This window comes from Aspergillus sydowii (assembly GCF_001890705.1).
Source record: "Aspergillus sydowii CBS 593.65 unplaced genomic scaffold ASPSYscaffold_2, whole genome shotgun sequence".
Taxonomy (NCBI): Eukaryota; Fungi; Ascomycota; class Eurotiomycetes; order Eurotiales; family Aspergillaceae; genus Aspergillus; species Aspergillus sydowii.
In genome coordinates, this window is record NW_024467860.1 from 949,708 (window position 1) to 971,549 (window position 21,842).

Genomic DNA, 21,842 nt, shown 5'->3' on the forward strand with positions numbered 1-21,842 from the left:
CTGGTCGCAATGGTCGCTCGTGACTTGATTCTCGTATCCGAAGTATATTTTCCCCCGCAACACGAGGATCAGCAATGTCAAGCAATTCGGTACTGCCAAATAGGGCTGAAACTGACATCATACTGCTAAGAAATTTCAAACTTGGGCTGTTTTTTTAATCTTGGGGTAGTATGGAAAATTGCAGTAGAAAACCCGATATTGGGACAATAATGTTCAGGTAGGTATATTGATCTACGCTGGGCTAAATAACAGAAATGGTAAAGCGAGATCACGATCCAAAGTCGCCAGCGACTATAAATCAAGGTCCCGCATCATGGCCAATGCATATATCGATAAATGGCAAATATTTTAGTCCGTTGACAGTTCTTCGAATATGCGAACAAGATTTCGCACTCCAACAAGAACATTCTCATCTGGCCCCTGGCCAGGAGTCCAGCTGGCATGGGCAAAATCGATCAGACGGAGATCATGCACCTTCGGCCCCTCTTCTTCGTCCTCGTCATCCTCAAGATCTCCCAATTGGACGGTTTCCGGGTCAATGCTTATGTTTATGGTTTGATTGGGCACTCCATTTTCATCAACTGGAAGGTTGGCGATCTCAAACGCACCGCCGTCCTGGAGCTCGAACCCACTGAATTCGTCCTCTTCTTCCTCCTCCGTATCTGATGTTTTTGGAGGGGCTTCTTTTGCCTTCTTCTCTTCCTCCAGAGCTAGTCCCATGGCTTCTGGGTCGCCTTCATAGATTATCAAGACACTCGAGGAATACATGCGGCTTTCTTCTGACTCCAGAATGTGTTGCACGCGTCTTAGCCCGTCAGCTAACCGCCTAGCCACCAGCATCGAGTGGTCTGCCTCAGCGGTTTTTGCTCCCGCGAGGTACGTTTCCAATCCACTTTTCACGTTTTCGGCAGTAAAGGAGCGACCGTACCACTTGTCGTAGCGTTTATAGCCATCCTGCTCGACCACTTCGCCTTTGGTACCTCCCGGTTGACCATAACGTGTTATGTAGGGGTTTGTCTTACTTCCTTCGTCCGCCTCGCCGTTGACACCGGTCCATACCTTCATTCCCGCAATTCGGAACCCAAGAGAAGAGCTGGTTGTCTCCTTAGACACTGCGTCCAACTTCGCTCGCTTCGCGGGAATCGCATCATCAGCCCAGAGCCTTGCCCCGAGCTTGACATCCAAAACGTTCGGTCGTTTGAAGCCAGACGCAACATTTTCTAGTACAATCGACAACCCTGTATCCAGCTTCTTCCCTGTCCCCGCGGATGGGGTCCACGAAGCGTCGCCTGTCGCATCACCTGTCTTCGGGTCGCTTGATACGTTCGGCCCGGTAGATGCACTTGTAGCCGGAGGACCCGAAGCAGGCAAGTTCTCTGCGGCGGGGAGGACGATAGCTCCTTGCTGAGTAGCCGCTGCGGCAGTGAGGGCGGCAGATGGTTCTTGTTGGTCGGTGGAGCTTAATGTCCCGATAAAGGTAGGAATAAATTCGTGAAAGGCAGGGTGAACAGCAGTCGATTCGTAGAAAGCGATTTCTTGTGCAGTGCAGGGTTTTGCGATAAAAGAGCCGGAAGGTGTGCACCGGACGCCGTCGCTATCGCAGAAAATGAAATAATAGTCAGCACAGCTCTCAGGATCCGGGGAAGCAACACCATGGGATTGGATCGCGAGACCAGTTGAGGTGGATTCATTGGTTTCACAGGGCTGAGTTGCAGGGGGGGAAGATCCAGCGGGCACTCACTGTCCAGCCGCGGCGTGGTCGAAGGCAACGAAGCTATCATTGTCGAGCTTCTGGTTCTTCACGCTGTCGGACCTCGAAGAAGACGGCATTTTTGACCACACCAGATGGGTCGCGGGGGTATCTTTGGTTCGAATAACTAGAGAAACTGGCCAAACAGCTCATTCACAGCTCGTAGGTAACCACCAAACGCTCAACGGCATTCCGCTGCCGCAGCGCAAAAGCAATAACAGGTTACAGGGCGCTCAGCACAACAAAAAAAGGAGCGAGATAAAAAATCAAGGGAGAAGAAATGAGACAGATCAAAATGATGGTAAGCCAGAAAAGAAGGAACACAAAAGGGAAAGGGAGGGATTGGAGAGCAAACGAGGCGGAAAGTCGCAGGGGAAACTTGGGGCGAGGACAAAGCCCGTCACGGAATTTGCGACAGCCGTTTTGTCAACCGCAAATCCGATCGGCGCGGGATCCCTGACCGCAGCTTCGATCGTCCATGTCTGATGATGAAATACCCTTTTTGTTTTCGACGGGCTGTTTCACAAGGGCTCCTTGTTAATACTAATGATGAATATCAGGAGTAATGCACGTCTTCTGCTGACATCCCACTGTCAGCTTCACTCCGGCTGCCACGGACCCCTTGACACCGTGCTCCACTATCATCTAGTCTTCTGCATGTGCCCGTCATCCGCTCTTTCGTTTGTAGATGATCGAGGCTGCTCCCAAATTGACAGGTCTACTGCATTTGTTCTGGTCTCCAGTCGACGGTCGTACTATCAGCACAGAAAGATTGCTGCGTTCAAACAGAGGCCTTGAACTGGAGCTGGCATGCCGGTACAGCTACCAACTACTAACACTTATATCGGACCTCTCAGCATCAATTCACTCTTTTGGCCTCCCGAAACAATATCATTGTAGAAATATGGCCATGGCTCACTGCACCCGCTGCGGACATTCCCATTTGCCTTTAAATTCAAAATATAAAGAGCAGTTGACTGCGGTTGTTTGAAGAGTGAGGTGAAATCCGCTCTTGCCTCGAATGTGTTTGCAACCACCGACCTTGTAATTCTCGCCAATTCCCTCTCAAGTCCTTCTCTTCATCTTTCCCTCAGATTTCTCTCTCTCTTTCTTTCTTTCTTTCTTTCTTCTTCTTGTCCCAACACCCTGCTTGCGACGATTCGAGTATTTAGACTCCCCATCCATCGGTCCAAGTAGTTCAACATGACAGGCAATCTAGAAGTTGCTGAGGATTCTCTTGTTCCTATCCCAGCTCCGAAGAAGAAGAAGAAGAGAAGTAAACGCACAAAAAGCAAGAAAGGGAAGGTACAATCACCCGAGACACCCCTTTTTTCAATGACTCGCAGCTTATCATGACAGAACAAACCAACCGGCTTCGAAGAGTACTATGTGGATGCTCCGATCACAGCCGAGGAACACGAGTTCGAGCTCGACCTTTATCATATGTGAGTGATATCTATCTATGCTAATACTGTATCTCACTGACATCTGTTTGAAAAGCTCTCGACCCATTGCTCAGTAAGCCGCAAGGCCATTCCCATGACACTATGCTGAATCCTAACACAACAGTAGCCGTCTCGAAAATGCCATTCTACGATTCAGTAAGAACCGACGAATTGAGCCGGACAGATTGGAGGTTTTTAACAAGTATCTCCAATACGGATGCGTTGATGTCAGCCCTAAAATGTTTGCAGGGGTGGATGAGCGTGGCATGAAGGAGATGGACAAGGAGGACATTCTTCTGGCGAGAGGCAAGACATCAATCAATCAGGGTTGTTCTAACTTGATCATTGATTTCAATGCCGTGGTGAAAGGATACCTGTAAGGACTAACCACACCCTTGTCAACCCACAAGGGCACCTGATTGACCTTGAATCATGTCAGGACCTCGTATTTCCCATTTTACTTCAATCCTTTCACTGAGGAAATGATCAAACTCGCTACTGTCACCATTCGGAGCTTCTTGTCTTACCTTCTCTATCACGATGTCTGTCCGGAATACAAAGAAAGCATCGACGAGGCAAGGAAGTCGTGTGATGTCGCTACAGGCGAGCTATGGAAGAACCAACAGCTCACAGCTGAGGGAACGGATGACTTCAACAAAGCCTGTTCCATCCTGTTCGGTGGACTCGAGCACGAGTTATACATTGAGGACAATAAGTGGAAGAATCCCAAGGATGACACCGTCCACATGACCAAAAAAATTGCTCAGAAGGTCGTGAGGTTCGGTTTAGGTGTCGCCGGAACGGATGATATTGCTTCCACGTTCCACCACAAAGCCATTACAGACACACTCACGGCAAAGAAGCTGCAGGATATCCACGGCTTTGAAGTGACTGGAGTGCGTTTCCTGGAGGACAAGGCGCGGCAGTTCTACCAGGACCAAGCACCTGACCTTCACCCAGTTGGAATTTTGTTTGGCAGAACCTATTATGACCCTGCAGAGCCCGAGTACGATCTTTCTCCAACAGAGCGGGAGGAATGGGTGAAAAATGGCCTTCCAGTTCAGGATTTCATGTTTTTCCTAGAAGAACGCCTTCTCGAACACTGCTATCCCGGAATGAGAATCATTGCCAGCATCTGGGAACTAAACTGCGGGTTCCACTATTTCGAGGAGGTCATCAGGGCCTACTGCTCTATTTACACGCCGCTCGCCAACGAACTCATGATGGGCTGGAAGAAGCCACGAGCTTTGGCTACAAATAAGGAGCAGGATGACAGCGACGCCGAGTAAAATACAGAGTCTACAAGACACCACGGGAATCTATTACGAAATTCTCACGAGATGGATTTATCAGAAGTCTATCACTATATCCGTTGCCGTTGTTACCCCTTACGCTTTCAGGAGCAACTTCCCGGTTGTCTTTCGTCCTTCTAGATCAATGTGCGCTTGCGCAACCTGATCCAAAGGATACACGTTGTGAATCTTTACCTTCAGCTTGCCGGTCAAAAGTAAGTTGAACAGTTCGTTCACATAGTACTCGAATTCTTCCCGAGTCTCGATGTAGCCGAACAAGGTTGGCCGTGCGACCTTAACACACTTGGGGCTTAGTTTGCTGTTTCTTAGTTAGAACCAATAACAAATGCGTTTTCTTTCAAATCCGGATACTCACGGTAGTGGCAGAGGGGGGACTGGGCCGCTGGCATTTCCAAACCAGACAATGGTTCCCTTTCGCTTAACAGCTTCCAGGCTGCCTTCCCAGGTGTCCTTTCCAACAGAGTCATAGACAACATCCACTCCCCGACCGTTGGTAATCTCCTTGACCTTCTTAACCCAATCCTTGCCCTCCTCACTGCGATAATCAATCACATAATCGGCTCCTAGGCTCTTAACAAGCTCGACCTTCTCCTTTCCACCAGCGGTGCCAATAACTTTGGCCCCAATATCCTTCAGAATCTGAGTCATGAGGAACCCAGCACCACCCGCGGCCGCATGCAATAGTACCCAATCCCCCTTCTGAACGGTATACGTCTCCTTCGCAAACGACAGAACAGTCAAGCCACTCAAAAACGAAGCCATGGCATCTTCATCCGAAATACCCTGTGGCACTTTCACTGTCTTCGCTTGAGGAACAGCAGTGTACTCCGCGTACGAGCTGGTAGCCATCCACGCAACGCGATCGCCAACCTGGAAGTTATACGGGTTAGCGCCGGGCCCGAGAGCCACGACCGTGCCGACGGCTTCGCGGCCAAGGATTTCCGGCTTTGCAGATGGGTAGAGGCCGGTGCGGAAGTAGGTGTCGATGTAGTTTATGCCGATGATGTTGTTCTTGACCAGCAGCTGGCCTTCTTGCGGGGTGGGGACGGGGTGGCTGGTGCGCACTTCGAGGACCTCAGGGCCGCCGACTTTCTCGGCGACGATGGCTTTCATGGTTGACGAGATGGGAGGCATTGTGGTGAGCTTGCGATGGGTTGGCCGAGGTGGTATACTTTGTTGATGGGATGGGTGGGGGAGAAGATGAGTGCTGATGGAGGACAGTCGGGAGATTGCGCGAGACGAGGCTTGAGGGGTAGAAGACGTCGAGACGATGCGGGGGAGGGTACGAGAATACATTTATAATAATGGCCCGGGAAGGCGAAACCAGTACGGGGTATATCGTTGCTAGAGGCGGTCCCTCAATTCTTTGGATTTGTCATAAGAGCGTCTGCAAGAGACCTTATCCGTTTTAGAGCTTCGACACTCATCTCCACGGCCATGACTTCATTCGTTCCCCCGCCATTTATCTCCGAGATTCAACAAATTTAGACAAGATTTTCTACATTAGTAAAGGCCCGCTTGGATCTCTCAGCTGTCTGATTTGTCGCCACTCTGGAGAGGACGGAGTTATCTGTCCAGACTGCTCCAATTTCATCTGCTTATGCGAATGGGGTGGATGAGAGCATACCAAGCTTCTTCGTCGGAAACCTTCCGCGCATCGCAAAAATTGCATAATTTTCGGGAAGCCTTGTATAGCTGAGTCATTGTCATACCTAGGTAGGTAATGCACGGTACGAAAGAAGCAGAAAGCACATGACTCGGAGCCGCCCCGGCGACTGATGCCCAAAGTCCGAACCACCAACAGCGTTGGTTCCGCATCAACACTGCAGTGATTGCATTGCCTGTCACTAGGATCTTCGTTGATCGTCCGCTTGACTGCATTGTTCATCGCCGCGATGAGTCAACGACGATATTATATTTGTATATTAACCAGACAACTCATCGTCGGCTTCACTTGAACGACGTTGTGGGTGTTCGTCTTCCCAATGGGCACCGAATGCATGGAGACATGGCGCCCAATATAGACACAGAATGCCGCTGACGGGGGCTGAGTGGTTGCGCTCTTTTGGAAGTCAATCTGACATTGGCGCCCCTGACGTTGTTGCAGTGGCAGTGGCAGATTTGTTTTGCTCGCCCTCCACTCTCCCTGCGCCATTGACTGCGTCCAAACTCAGGGCGCCATGCACTACTTTCTCACGCAATGCAGGCCCATGCATGGGGTGCAGACGGAGCATTCACGACGAGTTTCAAAAGTTCTCCTTGATCAGAAATATCATCCATTCGTATTGCCCAACACTCAGCCACGATCGCTGTGTTCCGTCCTTCCTGAGACTGATTCGTTGCCTCTGTCGCCCAACCTGTGGGCTGAGACGCTCATAGGGCAAAAAAAATTCAAGGCGCTGCCCAAGGGCCGCTCCGCTGACGGGAGCTTTATATACTTGCTTTATCGCCCCCTCGTCTCCCTGCACTGCTCTCTCTTTGACATTCTGTATACCACTGATACCCTTGTATTACTACCTTTTTGCTTTTTTAATTTCTTAATTACGCTACGCGGCTTCGATCTGCCCTTCTGTTTGTGCTGCTCTTTGTTGATACAGACGCTCTGACTCTTCAACCACTGGCCCCACGGCGTTTCAGCGATTCACTCCATCAAAACGACGCAATTTACCATGACCACTGCCTGGAACTTAACTGCAATTTACTATATCACTGCCACCGGATAAATTTGTCTTTCCGCAAAACCAAAATTGGACCATATCCTAGGACTCTTTTTGCATAGTTTTTGGTTGCCCTTGTTTCCTTATGTATCTCGCACCCTCTCTTGGAATGCCATTGCGCTGGCGCAAACGGCCTCAACATCCTCCTGTCCCGTTTGTTGAGGATGAAATTGACTCCCTATCCCGGGAATTGAATGGATCATTCCATGTCGGAGAACTCCCAGGATATGAAGGTGCCAAAGCCAGGGGCACCGTGAACCAATCCCCACTTATTCTGGACGTTGAGATACTGAGTGCTTCCAATGCCTCTTTTAATGCTGATAGGAAATCTTTCCGGGAATCCCGTACCTCTGGTTTTGATGCAGACCAACCTTCATCCAAAACGGGTAGCAAACAGGGACCAAGGCAGAACCCATCTCGCCATCCAGCTGGAGAAACCCAGTCCCAGAAGCCAGGAAAGTCGCACTCACGGAGCACGTTCAAATCTCAGGATGTGCCCCCTGTGAGCCGGCTATCCAAGCCTGGTTATGCACAGGCGTCTGAAGCCCAAAGACGTTTTCCGGGTACTAACCAGGAGCCCATTTCCCGTCGGCCAGGGTCGGCCATCCGGGCACCTGATCCCCGCGAGAGTTCGCTCCCACCAAACCTTCCACCAAAGCCGATGGCATATGTGACTGAGAAGAACCAAAGGACTCCGTCCAGCACTAGCACCTCTTCATCGCACAGGGAACATGAACAGACCAAGGTTGCTTACCCAACCGGGTACTCCCAACCGGAGCCAGTTCGAACTGCTGATATGAGGATGAACTCTCCGGCCAAGTCCATGCCAGACGTGACTGAGAAAGGCGCTTGTGCTCCATCCCGCACCCCTTCACTCCGAAGGGGCAAGTACGGATCCCCAACTAGATATACTCAATCTGAGCCAACTCGCCATTCCGAGGTGCGAACGAGCTCACCGTCGAAGCGAATTTCGGATGTAGCACAAAAGCCACAGTCTGTTCCGTCACGGACGTCTCCTGTTCGTCAGGACAAAAGAGAATACAAACCTACTCCCACCGCCATATCTACTCGGGCGGAGCCTACGAGGGATTCTAGTGCGCCAGCTAGCTCGTCTCCACAGAGGCCAGTGTCAGGTGTAGCACAGCAGCCCCAGGTTTTCCCGTCGCGACCTTACCTAGCGCCTCAGGAAAGCCAGAACGGTCTATTGCCTGTCACTCATCATCATGCAGAACTAGTCCGGGATACTACTGCGCGGGGTCCTCCACTCCCGCCAAAACAGCTATCTGACGCGACACGCCAAAGCAAGCCTACGGTACCACGTCCCCTCCCCACTCCGCCAGATGATGTACAGCACAAGCCCCGCCCATCCTTGGCTTCCTATCAGCCAGAGACAATTGTTCGGGAGAGTGGCGTTCGAGTTGAAAAGCTTCCACCGAGACCGCTACCTGAAGTGCCAAAGGCAATTCAACGCTCACTTCCCGTCCCTTTGGAGAACATACAGTACAAGTCTTTTCCTTCTTCAATTCCACCGCCGAGCTCTTCGCCTGATACCGCACCAAAACCGCAAGCCATTTCCTTACAGCCCTTCCCATCACGAACCATCCCTTTGCATCCTCTGGCGAACCCCTCAGAAGGACCACGTATGCCATCTACAACCACCACAACGGGTCCAGGAAGCGTGCAACAGGCGCTACCTCCCAAACAATCGACAGCAGACCTGCGGCCCACTACGTCTGGGCATGCTTCCAACTCGGTCACCGTCTGTCGCGAAGGTGTACCACGGCCCTTGAACCGTAGTTCTACCCTCCCCGCCCAAATAAACCCACCTCCGTCCCCAGGGTTGAGTGTTGCTGAAAGGTTGGAAGAAAAGCTAAAGATCCGTCGAGAACAATGTGGGTCGGGGGACTTCTCACAGATAGCTGCGGTCCCGTCAAAATCATCAGGCTCTCTGGCGCCACAAATCCCAGAGAATCGAGCTCCTCCAGTTCAACCCCCAGGGGCCTGGTCTTCGGAACCACCGTCTGGTTCTTCTTCTAGCGGTCTTGCACAGTTTCCGACGCTTGACCACTCTACAGGCGAGTCCAAGCCGCAGCCTAAGACAGCACCTCTAAAATCGGCACTGAGGTCCCGATCTCTGGATCGAAGCCAGGCGGCATCTACTAAAATCACTCGAAGGCGGACTGTGGCTTTTGCTGAAACCCCAGTGGAGTTCCCTTCCCAAGCTCTAGTCAAAGTCGACCACGAAACTGCTTTGACGCGGCTGCAAACTGATGAAGATGGCTCACCAAATTCAAGCCGGTCATCATCACCAAACACGGGCCTTACACTCGCCCCCTGTCCAAGGTCGATACCAGTCGCGGGATACCAGGATTGGCACACTATCGAAGGGCTGGACCACCTCGATATTTGTCCTTCCTGCGTCAAACAGATGCGCAAATCAAAATTCCGCGATCGCCTTATCCTAAGCCCGGTCAACAAATCCCGTACTGAGCCAGTCCGTTGTGCCATGAGTGAGCCGTGGACTCGTCTAGCGTGGATGCAAACCCTAAAGAAGAAACTCGAGCGTCTTGACCTCGTTTCCGAAGTCACCCGGCCCTCGCTGGGTACCAAGTCCTGCACCGGACGGATTATCAGCGACCAATCTTGGTACCGTATCATCGATCCCGATACAGGATCGTACCTCCCGCAGTTCAACATCTGCTCAGCGTGTATCCGCAACATCAGACTTCTATGGCCTGTGCATCGTGAGACCTTCGAACGCAGCAGCAAGCCCCAGGAACGCGTCTGTGACTTTGTCTCCGACAGCCCACGATTCATCAGATACATCGACGCGCTCGACCTCTCAGCAAACCGAGCCGAACAAGAGGACTCAAAGCCTGATGTCAAAGAATTCTTGGCATATGCACGACGCAAGGTCGTCCTCCGAGACTGCCGTCGCAGCCGCCTGATCTTCAACACGTGGCACTACATGCCGCAGCTTCCAGAGTTCACGGTCTGCGAGGATTGCTACGACGATATCGTGTGGCCGCTTGCAAAGGCGCGGCACCCCGTTGCTCGAGACTTTTCATCCGTCATGCGTCTTCTCCCTGGCGATACGGGGACGGGGACTCGTGAGGCTAGCTGCCAGTTATATTCGCCTCGGATTCGAGCCAAGTTCAATGATGCGGTACGGCGGGATGACTTGCCGTTTATCAAATGGATGGCGATGACGCGATACGAGGCAGAGCAGCGGTTCAGGGACCGCCAGGATGAACTGTTGGAGGATCAACGGAGAGGGTATGACTGTTCCGAGGATCTACGCAAGAACTTGGAGGACTGGAAACGCTACGAGTGATGTTAATGTTTCTTTTCTTTTTACCTTCGTTTTTTATTTTCATTTTCTTTCATGTCGTGGCCATGTCTATCAGGAGTTATATCATGTGTATTTCCTTTCACATTAGTCTATTTGCATTTCCGTTGCATCAACCATTTCCCACCTGTATCAATATCGTACACTTGTCCCATCGTTCTCTTATATACATAGATAGACCTGTACAATATCTAATAACACCGGATATCAACCGTGAATAAGAACGAATCGAAAAGAAATGAAGAAGAAAAGTAAAGAAGAGAAGAAAACGAAGGAGAGAAAAGGTCTAAGAAGCCACACCCTCCTTAAGCAAATCCGAAACCGTTCCAACTCTATAACCTCTCTTCTTTAGCTCCGGCAAAACAATTGATAACATCGGCACCGTCCAGGGCCTCCGATCATGCACAATGATAATACTTCCGGGTCTAACCATGCTCAATACGTGTGCCGCGTTCACCCACGGGACACTGATCTGCGGGTCATGCGGATACACGCTCCCAAGCACAAGGCGGAATCCCAACCGCTGCACAAGCGCCCTCATCCGATCCGAGAACACCCCAGAACCAGGTCTAAAGTATCGTCCCGGACCGCCGGGAACCGCCGGAATGCTCTCACCGACTTCGCTCAGCCCCTGGCCTTCTGAATTCTCGATGCCACGCGATTGTTTCGAAGATTGTCCAGAGCCAGAGCCAGGTCCAACACCCGCACCAGACGCGAAAAGCGAGTCCTGCTCAATATCGTCTAGTTTCACTTCATCGTGTGCTTCAGCCTGGCGGCCGGCCATGGCGTATATTCGCTGGATCCGACTCTGCACAGCCTGAATCTGAGCCTCGAGTTCCTGGTCGCTGCGATCTTTGGACCGCTCGTCGAACATGGCGTGGTTCGCGAGCTCATTGCCTTCATTCACGGCGTCACGCATTAGGACCTCATTACCGGGGATGTGGTCACCGATTAGAAAGAAAGTCGCGTGCGCGTCGTTCTCGCGGAGGAGGTCGAGGATGCGTGGGGTGTATCTGGTGGGAGCGTCATCGATTGTTAAGGCGACGATTGGCTGGGAGCCCGGCCTGAGGTTCGGAACATGCCAGAGGATGTCGGGGTATTTGCTGGCCAGGTAGGAGACGACGAATTGAGGGGGCTTGTAGATGATGTAGAAGGGGAGGGTGAGGGTGAGGAAGGCGAGGACGGGAAGGGCGAGTGTTAGGAGGCGCTGGCGTTTCCGTCGGGAGTGCCGGTACGAGCGGTAGCAGAAGAACATCTCTTTCGCTCCCCTTACTCCGGGTCTGTCTCTCTCGGTGGTGGGAGCTTGGGGAGGAAGAAGAAGTTGTTCATAAATTAAAAGAATGAAAAGTGTAGGAACTAGAAACGAGTGATGTCAGGAGAGAAAGGTCGGTAGGAGCATAGTGGAGGCCTGGCCGTCTCACGCTACGGGACTCAGGTGGGAAGGGAAAGAACGTGGATGAATAGAGGCGAAGACGGTGGATCAAATTGTTGTTTTATGGCGGCGATCTTAGCTTCAGGTTCCTTTCTTCTGAAGTTCTGCACCCCTGAGCCAAATATGGATCTGTCTCGCCCTAGCGCGTCTTTTTTTCTCACCAGATTGGTAACTACGAATTTGTTTCCTGTGGAGTGGCGGGCCCCGCTCTAATCAATGTGGCATTTTATTGGCATGGATTAATTTAGATTTAGCTGCGTCGTAAGAAGTTACGTAGTTTCTTTGAACCACGAGTTTCGATGTCAAAGCCCCCATGGGTCTCTGACACCCTGTAAGTGGGATCTCCCTGATCCATTCCCAAGACCCGTGGTGGTCACTTAGCACATGCTTGGCCTTGTCAAGACTTAAGAGTTATCCAACTAGCCCTACCACTTCCGCTGGCCATTTCTTTCCCCAGACGATCGCTCGTGAGGGGAGCCGTCCCCCCGCTGGAGCGAGAACCCTGATCTTCCCTCGCTCGCTGTCGACATCTGCAACATAGAGGAACCCCATTGTACTAGCATCGCGGATCTCACCAGGGCTACTGGTTGGTGGGCAATGTGTGATAGCAAGTAGGGTATTGGCCAGCGCTGAGGGTGCAGGCGGTAGGACCTTTTTCAGCGGTACCAGCGAGTTGCCGACCGCGGTACCGATTGAACTTTCATTGGTTGCGGGGTTGGCTCCGGGGAGTGAAGATGCTTTCTCGGCCTCATTATCTCCCGGGAGGAAGGATTCCCCAGTTGTCAGTTGTGCTGGATCATAATCGTCGTCGTCGTTTTGTTCGTCCTCGGCAGACGAGGTTGTGTAGTTGTAGAGAGACAGGGAGTTGAAGTTTAGTTGTTGCGCATGCGGTGATAGTGTAACGTTGGTTGTTGAGGAGGATGAAATGGATAACGCCGATGAAGCCGTAGAAGGAACCGGGTTGCCAAAGAAGTATGTACGGATTTGAGATTCTCGCACAGCCTTCATAAATGCAGCGTCGCGGTCAACGCATCCGCCAGACTTTGAGAGCTTCACGACCGAAATACGTTCGTCCGACGCTGCAGCAGCTGCACTCGATGACGGCTTATTATCGTAGTTCTTCATCATAAGACTGTACAGTCGTTCCGAGCCTATAACCAAAATTGTGGTAACTGAACCGCGTTAGCATCCATCCTCGATCCATCAACACCAGAGGGACAAGCATACTCGAAAACTCCGTTACAATATGGTTGATCATCTCCAAAGCCCCGGCGCGGCTCTGGCTCAAAATCCCCGGCGTATCAACAATTATGCCTGTTTCCCTCGCATCCTCATCCTCCGCCATCCTCCCCATAACCGACAATGCCAACCTCGACACAATAGGCCGAAACACCGTCCCCTCAGCCTCCAACGGATTGGACATCGGATAAAAATACACCAACGGCAACTTCACTGGCACCGCACTGGGCCCAGACATGGGACTACTCCCCCACCCTTCCTCAACATCTAGCATAGCGCGGAACGCCGTTGCCGTCACCGTCCCCGGAACACTCAGCATGCCCTCCGTCGGGTCCAGATTCACAACAATCGGCTCTCGCCCAACCTTCACCGCATACCCCGTCAGGACCTTCGACAGACTCGTCTTCCCCGCATCCTCGGGGCCGAGAATCAGAACACGCGGTCCGTCCTTCCCGCTCGCTTTCGCCTCAGCTCGTAGTCCCTCCAGTGCAAAATGCACATTCGCGTACTCTACCATTGGCGTCTCCTCGGCCGTGTATTCGCTCTGGCACCCTCCTGCGCCGAATCCACCCCGCCCACCAGCGGGCGTGGTCGTAGCGGTCATCCCATCCAGCCCCAAGACTGCATCCCCCGCACTGACTTCAAGTGTACACCCGTGCCATGTGTAGATTGCGGCTTTTGTGCCGGAGAACGTGTAAGTTTGCGATGGGGCGAGTTCGGTGCCAAAGAGCTCTGCGGTGCCTGTTAGAAGCTAGAAACCATTTCTCCCTTCGGATCAGTAACGTCCAGTCAATTAAGCTTAGGATAGGGTTCGCATGGAGTTTTTAGATTCCCCTATGAGGTAAAACGCTCACCTTTACTCGGACAGTAGTCTCAAAGGCTATTTCAAACCTCCACTCTGAGCCTGGGGTGAGGTTGATTTGGGATGGAGGTGCGGGAGCGAACTCCCTCTCCGCGGAGGGCTGCGTGAGCTCTAGACCCGGGAGAGACATTGCATTGCTGGCAAATGGGTAGGCGACAGTTAGATGGGATCCGACACCTTTTGAAAGAATCGCACAGAAGTGAGATGGTTGTGGAAGTATTATTCAAGCCTTTGAAGCTCAAACAAAGACGCCGATCCGAAGGGCTTGGCGATGACGGAGTTTTGCATGTTTGCATCACCTTCGGTCTGCACCCAGCCAACCACCAACCAACTACGCTCATATACTCGAAGGATACCTATATTTGTTTATTCATTTGATTGTATTGTCCGTAAATACCCTAATGATGAAATGTCGTCTCACTCCGGACAGGTACGTTCTCTTCGGCTAAATGGTGAAAAGGAAAAGGAAAATGGAATAAGGAAAGAGTAGGAAGGATTACAGAATGTGTATCAAATATCCAGGGTACAAGAGATCGCACATGCAAAGGAATGGAATGTTTCGATCTCCGGGACCACCAATTCTGGCAATCACTGCTCTTCTGGGAAGTGCAAATCTGACGACCAACGCGAAAATATTATAAAGGTGTTAAAGGGGCCATGAACATAGTACATCATTCTCGCCAGGAACTGTGCGTTACCAGAGTGGGCTTTATACAACTCCAGTCGAAGCTTCAACTCGGGTACGGGAGAGTGGAGGGGAAAGGTGAAGGGGAAAGGTGGATAATCCAGAACCAAGCGGCGAAAGGCAGTGATCAAATCGGGGGGAATCGGGGAATGGGCTCATGACATGGGTGTTCAATAAAAGCTGTCTGATGTATCCTCGAGCGGCGGCGGGACCAACTCAGGACCATGTTAATAGTGTAAAGGCGGGTAATCTAGAAGAAGTAAGGGATTGAGGCCCTGGAAAGCGCATGTTAGCGATGGTGATTCAACGCCGGAGAAACGGATTACTTACGCAAAGGCAAATGCCGCGGTGACACCGACCAAAGCACGGTTACGGACTCGCTCACGTTTCAGCTTCTCCTCAAGAACCTTCGCACGCTTCGTCCGTAATTGCTTGGTCTCCTCATCTTCCTCCTCACTAAGCTCGGCCTCGTCAGCACCACGCTTCTTGGCGGCTGCCGATGATTCCGCGGGTCCCTGAACGGCCTCCTTGACCATCTCCTTGGCCTGTGCAATCATCTCTTTGGTCTCTTCGGCGGAAGGAGCCTCTGGCAAAGAAATGGGCATTTCGACAGAGATAGTGGTTTGAGCCGTTTGGACACCAGTTTCTTCAGTAGCGTCGGACTTGATATCAATCTTGACCTTATCTTCCTCGTCCTGCTCTGGGGCAGCATTTCTCTTCGTCTTCGCAGTCGTCTTCTTTCCCTTGACAGGCGAGACCTCCAACTCTTCCCTGATTTCTTCAACACTAGGCAAAACTTCTCCATTTACTTCACCATCCGCATTTGAAACTGTGTCATCCAGGGCACTCTGAAGCGTCGCATTAGCCTCGTTAGTGGCGGCTGTGGCGGCCTCCTTCTGTGCTTTAGTCTGCCTAGTCTTGCGCGGCGTGCCGGCCTTTTTGCTAGGGGATGCGGATCGACGACTTCTCGAGCGAGATGAAGGGACGAGCGCCTCTGGGGCTTGGATTGGTGGCAGATCGAATTTGGGCGGAGGCGTGATCTGCTTCTTTGCGCTAGATGGGCTCTGGATAATATCCGCGGGATCAAGCAGGGCGCGCACCCAATCGTACATTTTGTATTCCGCCGCCAGCTCGAGTGCTATTCGGAAGCCAGTTAGAATGGCAAACAAAGACGACGGGATGCATCAATCCAGACTGACTCACCTAGTACTGGAGAAATCCAAACATTTCCGGCGATTTCATCTTCACTAGTTTCCTCCCGCGCCTTGAGATATTCGCGTTCCGATCGCTCTTCTTCCAGCTTGGCCCAAGGGAAAGCAATTTTAAACATCCCAGTCGCACTCACAAAACCATCTTTGCTCCGTCGCTATAAGCAAGCAAGCATGTCCAGTCAGTTTCCACTTCGCATAAGCCCAGGTCACGCGATCCGTATCCACTTACCATCAAAAAATATGTCTCTGGATGTTGTTGGGGAGAGTGTGACGGGAAAATTTCAGACCCCTTCAAATCCTTAGGCAGAGGTGCGCGCAAATGAGCATACTCAAATGGCCCAAGGTTTTCCGGCTTAGTCGCATTTGAGGTGCCAATCTGGGTGGGCTTCACGGCAAGATTGGTCTTTCCCAATCGGCGGCGCGTGAGCAGTTCTTCATCTAATAAGAAAAAGAAAAATCGAACGTTAGTCGCAAAACACTCAAAAGCTCTGGTTCAAACCGATGAGGGGTGCGAGTTCTCAACCCGCGTTCCCAATGAGCGACGACTTACAGGCAGGTGCCGCGTCGGGAATGACGAGCGGGTTGTTCTTCTTTGGCAGCGAGCGCACCATGATGAATGTCTTGCCTCAACGATGAGAAATGGAAGACAAACTCGCGGGGAATCGAGTTATCGTTGTGAGGGTAGTGGGAAACTGATTGCGACGCCGGGACGTCGGCCACGTTGCAGGCGCGTCTTTGTCCGGAAAAGGTTCAAGGTTGGATAAGACGTCACCGACCAAAGCTCCCGAAAGCGCAAGAGTAAATCTGACGCGATCTCTTGAGGCGGTAAAAGCAAGTATGAGACACGATCGCTCAAATGTGCGACAGACCAAAAGTCGATAAACGACAGGAATCGATAGGAGGGTCGATAAAGTAGGGGAGGAAAATAATGAATCAAATGGATAGACGTTAGCCCTCATCCGGACGGGGCACTCACCTCTGCGCGAGACATTACCATACCTTTCGACCCCTCGTATTATGCTAATACCCCAAAAACGAGCTACGACCGCATTCTCCAATCATAAATTCCCAACTTTCAAATCGACTTACCTTAAAAGAACAGGATCAGCGACTACGGAACCATCCCCCGGTATCCGGTTTTACACAAACACTGTATTTCTGCCTTGCGGCCTGACAGAACCGGCAGCTAGGCCTTAACCTGTTTCAACCAGAGGCGCTTCCCCATCAACACAATATCCAATATTGTGGGAGAACGGGCTATTCTAAATCCTACTGTTCCATGGTAGACGAACTTGGAGAGAGCAAGCAATCTATGGGATTAGTTACTTGTAGCTTCGCCCGCGCCAACTCTAGAAAGAGCCTATTTCCTGCACCACATCACGGACAACCACGAGAAAAACGGACATCTCCTTCAAACACTGAAGGCTTATCTCATATAAACCCGATGTGATTATGCTTTGTACACTGCTGCTGCACCGAGCATGCACTCACTGTCCATGCACCGTCCGGCCGGAGATGACATGGCAGTTGACAGTTGGCCGACAGTGGTTGACAGCACAGGCGGAGGAGTTCGCGACCAGCGCGTTCGCAACTTCGCACCATGGAAAGGAGCTCCCGCGCTAACCCCGATCAAGAATTTCTGCCTGGGGCCCTAATTTTCGCCTCCAACTATATCGACCTTCTTCCTTGTCAACAACATTCCATCACCCATTGCTAAACCCACGCGCATGTATCTTTTACTGAGTCAGAGGTGATGACCGTCTCCAGCGGCTTCAGAACAGTTTCAACCAGGCATTGTATTAGTCACTTCAATGGGTAATCCTCACGAACACCCTCACGAACACCCGCAGCCAGGCAGCTCGAAGCAAAAGCACTCTCTTTTTAGCAGTTATCTTGGACGGGGAACCTAGGGCATCAATCACAGCAGGTTCTTTCTCAATCCGTGGATACAGTTGCTCCGTATACATAGCGCTATGGAATTTTCCGCTACTGCGGACCTCGTTGAGCGGCTCTGGCTGATGCTCTTCACCGAGCCAATTCTATTCCTCTTATCCTTAGAAATGGCGTTTGTATTCTAATCCTCTTTGTGAACTTTAGAGCATATCCCGTGGTCTATCACGCAATACATGGCTGGTCTGCAGGTATAGCAGGTCTTTCATTTCTAGGAATTTGTTTTGAGATGGCCATTGCTACCCTGCTTTCTCCGTAGCTGAACCGTATCCAACGCATTTACACCAGACGGTTAGGTGGCCCATACCCAGAGACATGCCTACCCTATCTCATTGTGATTTCATGGCTGATTCCCTTAAGTCTATTCTGGTTCGGTTGGACTACAACTCCCCCAAATCATTGAAGTTCCGGGATTCCCATTTAGATTTCGCATCATTTTCATATTTCTTGGAGTCACGTCCTATCTCACCGACTGCTACGGATCCTTTGACGCCAGTGCACTGGCAGTAAGTGCAGGGTTGCATTCGATATTCGGTGCCGCTTTACCTCTTTTTGCTAAAGATATGTATCTATCCCTGGGAGTTCCATGGCAGTCGTGTCACTTCCCGGGTATTTTATCGTTTTGGGCCGTGAATTAGGGCACATAGTAAATATCATCTTACGACTCAGAAGCATAACGGATGAGGGCTACAGTATGGGGCTAGTATAAGACTAAAGCATTCATTACTGGTCGCAAATAATAATTTAAGATATGTATCAGAATATATTTGCCCCTATATGTTACCAAATTGTCAGAGATATATATTTTCGCTTTCGCTTAGCTGGCATGCGTTTCGGGCCGTCACAGCTCATTTCGTAACCATAATTCCCAACTAGCCAGAGATGTTTGAGCAGATCTGTCAAAGGACATCTATAAAGACAATGAGTAAGAGCTACAGTACCTTCAAATCCAATTAACAGTTCCAGACTTCTGGTGGAGTTGTTGTTGACATACAGCGATCACTCCATAGAAAGGAGCTGGTGCACTAGTCCCAAACGGGAATCCCCTCAGTTAGCCTGTCTCTCCACCGCTACATCAACAAAGCTTCGTCTTCACCAAAGACGTTTTTAGAACCTTCCCTCCTCCTCTTCCTCTTTAACAGAACTCTCGCTATCCAACTAACTTCCCCATTCTGCTCACATATCATTACTAAATACTCGAAGCGGAGAATTCCTATCTTAACAGCCTTCTTCTCTACTTACTTACTTCCCGTCCCCAATTGTCGGTGACACCTACCCCGCCATATCAATTCAAAATCTCAGCACAATGGCCGACCACGAAGATGATCTTGCCGCCTCTAAGACTGAGGGTTTCAAGCTTGGTGAGAAGAAGACAATTGCCGAATACAACGAACTTGGTACGTGATACTCGCCCTCATCTATGTCCACTTCAACCTGCATGCCCCTCGTGGGGTTCGCCCCTTACCTACTACACCCACAGGCCCAACACATCTCTCAGCTCTCCCCGTACTATTTTCCACATTTCAATGATAAATGAACACAATCAACTCAATTATATGCTCTGCAACTAATAACTCTAAAAAAAAACAGACAAGCACGATGAATCCCTAAACCGCTGGAAAGCCTCCCTCGGTCTCAACGCCGGCGAGCCGATTGGCGACCCCAAGGACCCCAGAACATGCATCATCAAGTCCCTCGCCCTTGAGGTCGAAGGTCGCCCCGACGTCGTGATCGATGTCTCTGCCCAAGGCGCAGTTGACAAGCTGAAGGACCAGCCCTTCAGGATCAAGGAGGGTGCCCACTTCCGCATCAAGGTGACCTTCGAGGTCCACCACGACGTCCTGAGCGGCCTGAAATACATACAGGCTGTCAAGCGCAAGGGTGTCCGTGTTAGCAAGGACGAGGAGATGCTTGTGAGCCCCATACCCTCCCCGGAGGAATGAGATTTGTATACCGTGCTAACTTGTGCCAGGGAAGCTTTGCCCCGTGCACCACGGAAAAGCGCTTATACGAGAAGAAGTGTGAGTTTGAGTCTGGCCCTCTTATAAGGGGTTCTTTTATTATTATGACTATCACTAACGGCATTTGCCATTTACAGTCCAAGAAGAGGAGGCACCCTCGGGTATGCTCTACCGCGGCCACTACAACGCAGAGTCCAAATTCATCGACGATGACAATAAAACCCATCTTCACTTCGAGTGGTCCTTCGATATCGCGAAGGACTGGTAATTCTGACAGTTTCCTTGGCGGTAGCGTACATACATATAACGAACAGCATATATTCTTCCCAATCTATGAGCAAGCGTTGAAACAAGTATCTTCTTGGAAATTATCCAGGTTTTGTTGGAGACGAGACGAGTGTCCGTCCCGGCGTCAGGGTGGCTGGTATGGTGGTAACTAGGATGGAAACCAAACCACATTGTGTTCGATTAAGTTGAAATGGCCCAGTCCCTTACGAAACTAAATACATGCGTCTCTCTTTAATGCACGTACAGACCACACTACTTCTCTATAAATGAATTTGGTTTACTAGACTCCAAAAAAATATGTGCCGCTTAAATGAGGAAAGCAAGAAATAGCGAAAAACCCACAAAATGGCCCGGGAATATATGACACGGAAAGAGTAAAAAAGGGTATCACAGAAAGTAGTCGATCACAGGGCCCTGGCCGTCCTTGCTTTGCTGCGCCTGCTGTTCCCCGCGGTGGATATCGTTTTCAGGTGCAGCATCAAATATATTGAAAAACCTCTCGCCAGTATCGCTAACCTCAAGCACACTGGCCAGATTGCCACATCGGTAGCAGTAGTTTGGCGCGCTCCAGACCGTACTTAGCCGATCATCATAGAGAACCTGGTACCCCTCCTGACAGAGCTGGTGCGCTCGCAGGATATGTGACATGCTATTGACCTCGAGGAATTTCCGAACGACCTGCGCTCCGAATGTATACCCCGCGCCTCGAGGTGACAGAGAGAATTCATCGCGTTCTGTATCCGGATCTGACCAGACGAGGTCTGCCATAGGGCCCTCGTGTGGGATTTCGCGAAACCGGTCGATGATTTTGATTTGGTCTATTGAATGGATGGAGGGGGAGAGGCCGCCGTGCACGCAAAAGATCTGATCGTTGATTACCACGCTAAGCGTGAGGAAGTCGAACATGTCTGTGAAATAGTGCCAGACGTTGGCATTGCCGTATTTTCGAGCGCATTCGGTGTAGAAGCCGTAGGACTGGGTGACGCCCCGCGATTCGTGGTTCCCGCGGATAAGGTGGACGCGCTGTGGATAACGGAGCTTGAGACAGACGAGGAGAGATATTGTTTCGACGCTGAAAAGACCTCGGTCGACATAGTCGCCTGGAGAATGAAGTCGGCTGGTTAGGGTAGTTGCGCGCAGCAGCAGGGGCAGGGGGAAGTGTACGAACCAAGGAACAAATAATTTGTATTGGGACAAAATCCCCCAATTTTGAAAATCTCTATCATATCAAAGAATTGCCCGTGAATGTCTCCCACTACCGTGACGGGTGCTGCAATGTGAACCACATTGCTCTCTTTCATCAAGAGTTCTTTGGCCTTGGAGCATATCGCCTCGATTACCGAGTCTGCTAACAATTCTTTTCTATACAACCTCTCAATGCACTCGTCCAGATCGATACTAGCTATCGGAAATATCAGCAACAACACCAATTCCGTGGGTCGCGTTATAGACTTACCCGGTAGGCCAGGCATCGTGAAGAAACGACACTAAAAGCCACACAAGTAATGGTGGAGGACAACAAAGACGTGGGCAGCTGAAGAGACGAGAACCGCGCCACCAATATGCATGTATTATGAAAAAGGTATCAAGGACATGCACGGAGATTTGGAGGTTTAGAAACGAATGCTGTGCGAGATTGC

The 21,842-nt window shown here is 50.9% G+C and overlaps 10 protein-coding genes across 10 annotated transcripts; 4 read left to right on the forward strand and 6 right to left on the reverse strand.

The window, feature by feature from the left end:
- Positions 1-14: 14 nt before the first annotated feature.
- On the reverse strand, positions 15-2,325 carry ASPSYDRAFT_40630 (inositol polyphosphate multikinase). Its single transcript, XM_040846115.1, has 2 exons — positions 1,742-2,325; positions 15-1,594 (listed from the first exon to the last, which is right to left on the reverse strand). The coding sequence occupies exons 1-2, from the start codon at positions 1,828-1,830 to the stop codon at positions 349-351; spliced, it is 1,335 nt and encodes a 444-aa protein (XP_040705846.1). The 5' UTR covers positions 1,831-2,325; the 3' UTR covers positions 15-348.
- Positions 2,326-2,953: 628 nt separating this feature from the next.
- ASPSYDRAFT_54984 (uncharacterized protein) lies at positions 2,954-4,484 on the forward strand (the record flags this gene model as incomplete). The annotated part of the gene is made up of 4 exons (XM_040848953.1): positions 2,954-3,055; positions 3,110-3,195; positions 3,323-3,571; positions 3,635-4,484. The coding sequence occupies 4 exons, from the start codon at positions 2,954-2,956 to the stop codon at positions 4,482-4,484; spliced, it is 1,287 nt and encodes a 428-aa protein (XP_040705847.1).
- A 99-nt stretch (positions 4,485-4,583) lies between these two features.
- On the reverse strand, positions 4,584-5,642 carry ASPSYDRAFT_27699 (quinone oxidoreductase family protein; the record flags this gene model as incomplete). Its single annotated transcript, XM_040844425.1, has 2 exons — positions 4,584-4,806; positions 4,864-5,642. The coding sequence occupies 2 exons, from the start codon at positions 5,640-5,642 to the stop codon at positions 4,584-4,586; spliced, it is 1,002 nt and encodes a 333-aa protein (XP_040705848.1).
- Positions 5,643-7,310: 1,668 nt separating this feature from the next.
- ASPSYDRAFT_54986 (uncharacterized protein) lies at positions 7,311-10,387 on the forward strand (the record flags this gene model as incomplete). Its single annotated transcript, XM_040848954.1, has 2 exons — positions 7,311-10,295; positions 10,346-10,387. 2 exons carry the CDS (start codon positions 7,311-7,313, stop codon positions 10,385-10,387), a joined length of 3,027 nt encoding a protein of 1,008 aa, XP_040705849.1.
- A 322-nt stretch (positions 10,388-10,709) lies between these two features.
- On the reverse strand, positions 10,710-12,155 carry ASPSYDRAFT_606994 (chitin deacetylase CDA4). The gene is made up of 2 exons (XM_040849891.1): positions 11,996-12,155; positions 10,710-11,930 (listed from the first exon to the last, which is right to left on the reverse strand). The coding sequence occupies exon 2, from the start codon at positions 11,827-11,829 to the stop codon at positions 10,861-10,863; it is 969 nt and encodes a 322-aa protein (XP_040705850.1). The 5' UTR covers positions 11,830-11,930; positions 11,996-12,155; the 3' UTR covers positions 10,710-10,860.
- A 262-nt stretch (positions 12,156-12,417) lies between these two features.
- Positions 12,418-14,237, reverse strand: ASPSYDRAFT_54988 (cleavage polyadenylation factor subunit CLP1; the record flags this gene model as incomplete). The annotated part of the gene is made up of 3 exons (XM_040848955.1): positions 12,418-13,178; positions 13,234-13,996; positions 14,100-14,237. The coding sequence occupies 3 exons, from the start codon at positions 14,235-14,237 to the stop codon at positions 12,418-12,420; spliced, it is 1,662 nt and encodes a 553-aa protein (XP_040705851.1).
- Positions 14,238-15,118: 881 nt separating this feature from the next.
- Positions 15,119-16,614, reverse strand: ASPSYDRAFT_27703 (KilA-N domain-containing protein; the record flags this gene model as incomplete). The annotated part of the gene is made up of 4 exons (XM_040844426.1): positions 15,119-15,930; positions 15,996-16,158; positions 16,233-16,441; positions 16,554-16,614. 4 exons carry the CDS (start codon positions 16,612-16,614, stop codon positions 15,119-15,121), a joined length of 1,245 nt encoding a protein of 414 aa, XP_040705852.1.
- A 1,770-nt stretch (positions 16,615-18,384) lies between these two features.
- On the forward strand, positions 18,385-18,543 carry ASPSYDRAFT_106171 (uncharacterized protein; the record flags this gene model as incomplete). Its single annotated transcript, XM_040839863.1, has 1 exon — positions 18,385-18,543. A coding segment is annotated over one exon (159 nt), but the record flags the coding sequence as incomplete, so codon positions are not given.
- Positions 18,544-19,259: 716 nt separating this feature from the next.
- On the forward strand, positions 19,260-20,182 carry ASPSYDRAFT_54990 (rho GDP-dissociation inhibitor; the record flags this gene model as incomplete). The annotated part of the gene is made up of 4 exons (XM_040848956.1): positions 19,260-19,350; positions 19,544-19,866; positions 19,926-19,974; positions 20,052-20,182. The coding sequence occupies 4 exons, from the start codon at positions 19,260-19,262 to the stop codon at positions 20,180-20,182; spliced, it is 594 nt and encodes a 197-aa protein (XP_040705854.1).
- Positions 20,183-20,589: 407 nt separating this feature from the next.
- ASPSYDRAFT_54991 (serine/threonine-protein phosphatase) lies at positions 20,590-21,674 on the reverse strand (the record flags this gene model as incomplete). Its single annotated transcript, XM_040848957.1, has 3 exons — positions 20,590-21,302; positions 21,371-21,604; positions 21,659-21,674. The coding sequence occupies 3 exons, from the start codon at positions 21,672-21,674 to the stop codon at positions 20,590-20,592; spliced, it is 963 nt and encodes a 320-aa protein (XP_040705855.1).
- Between the last annotated feature and the right edge of the window lie 168 nt (positions 21,675-21,842).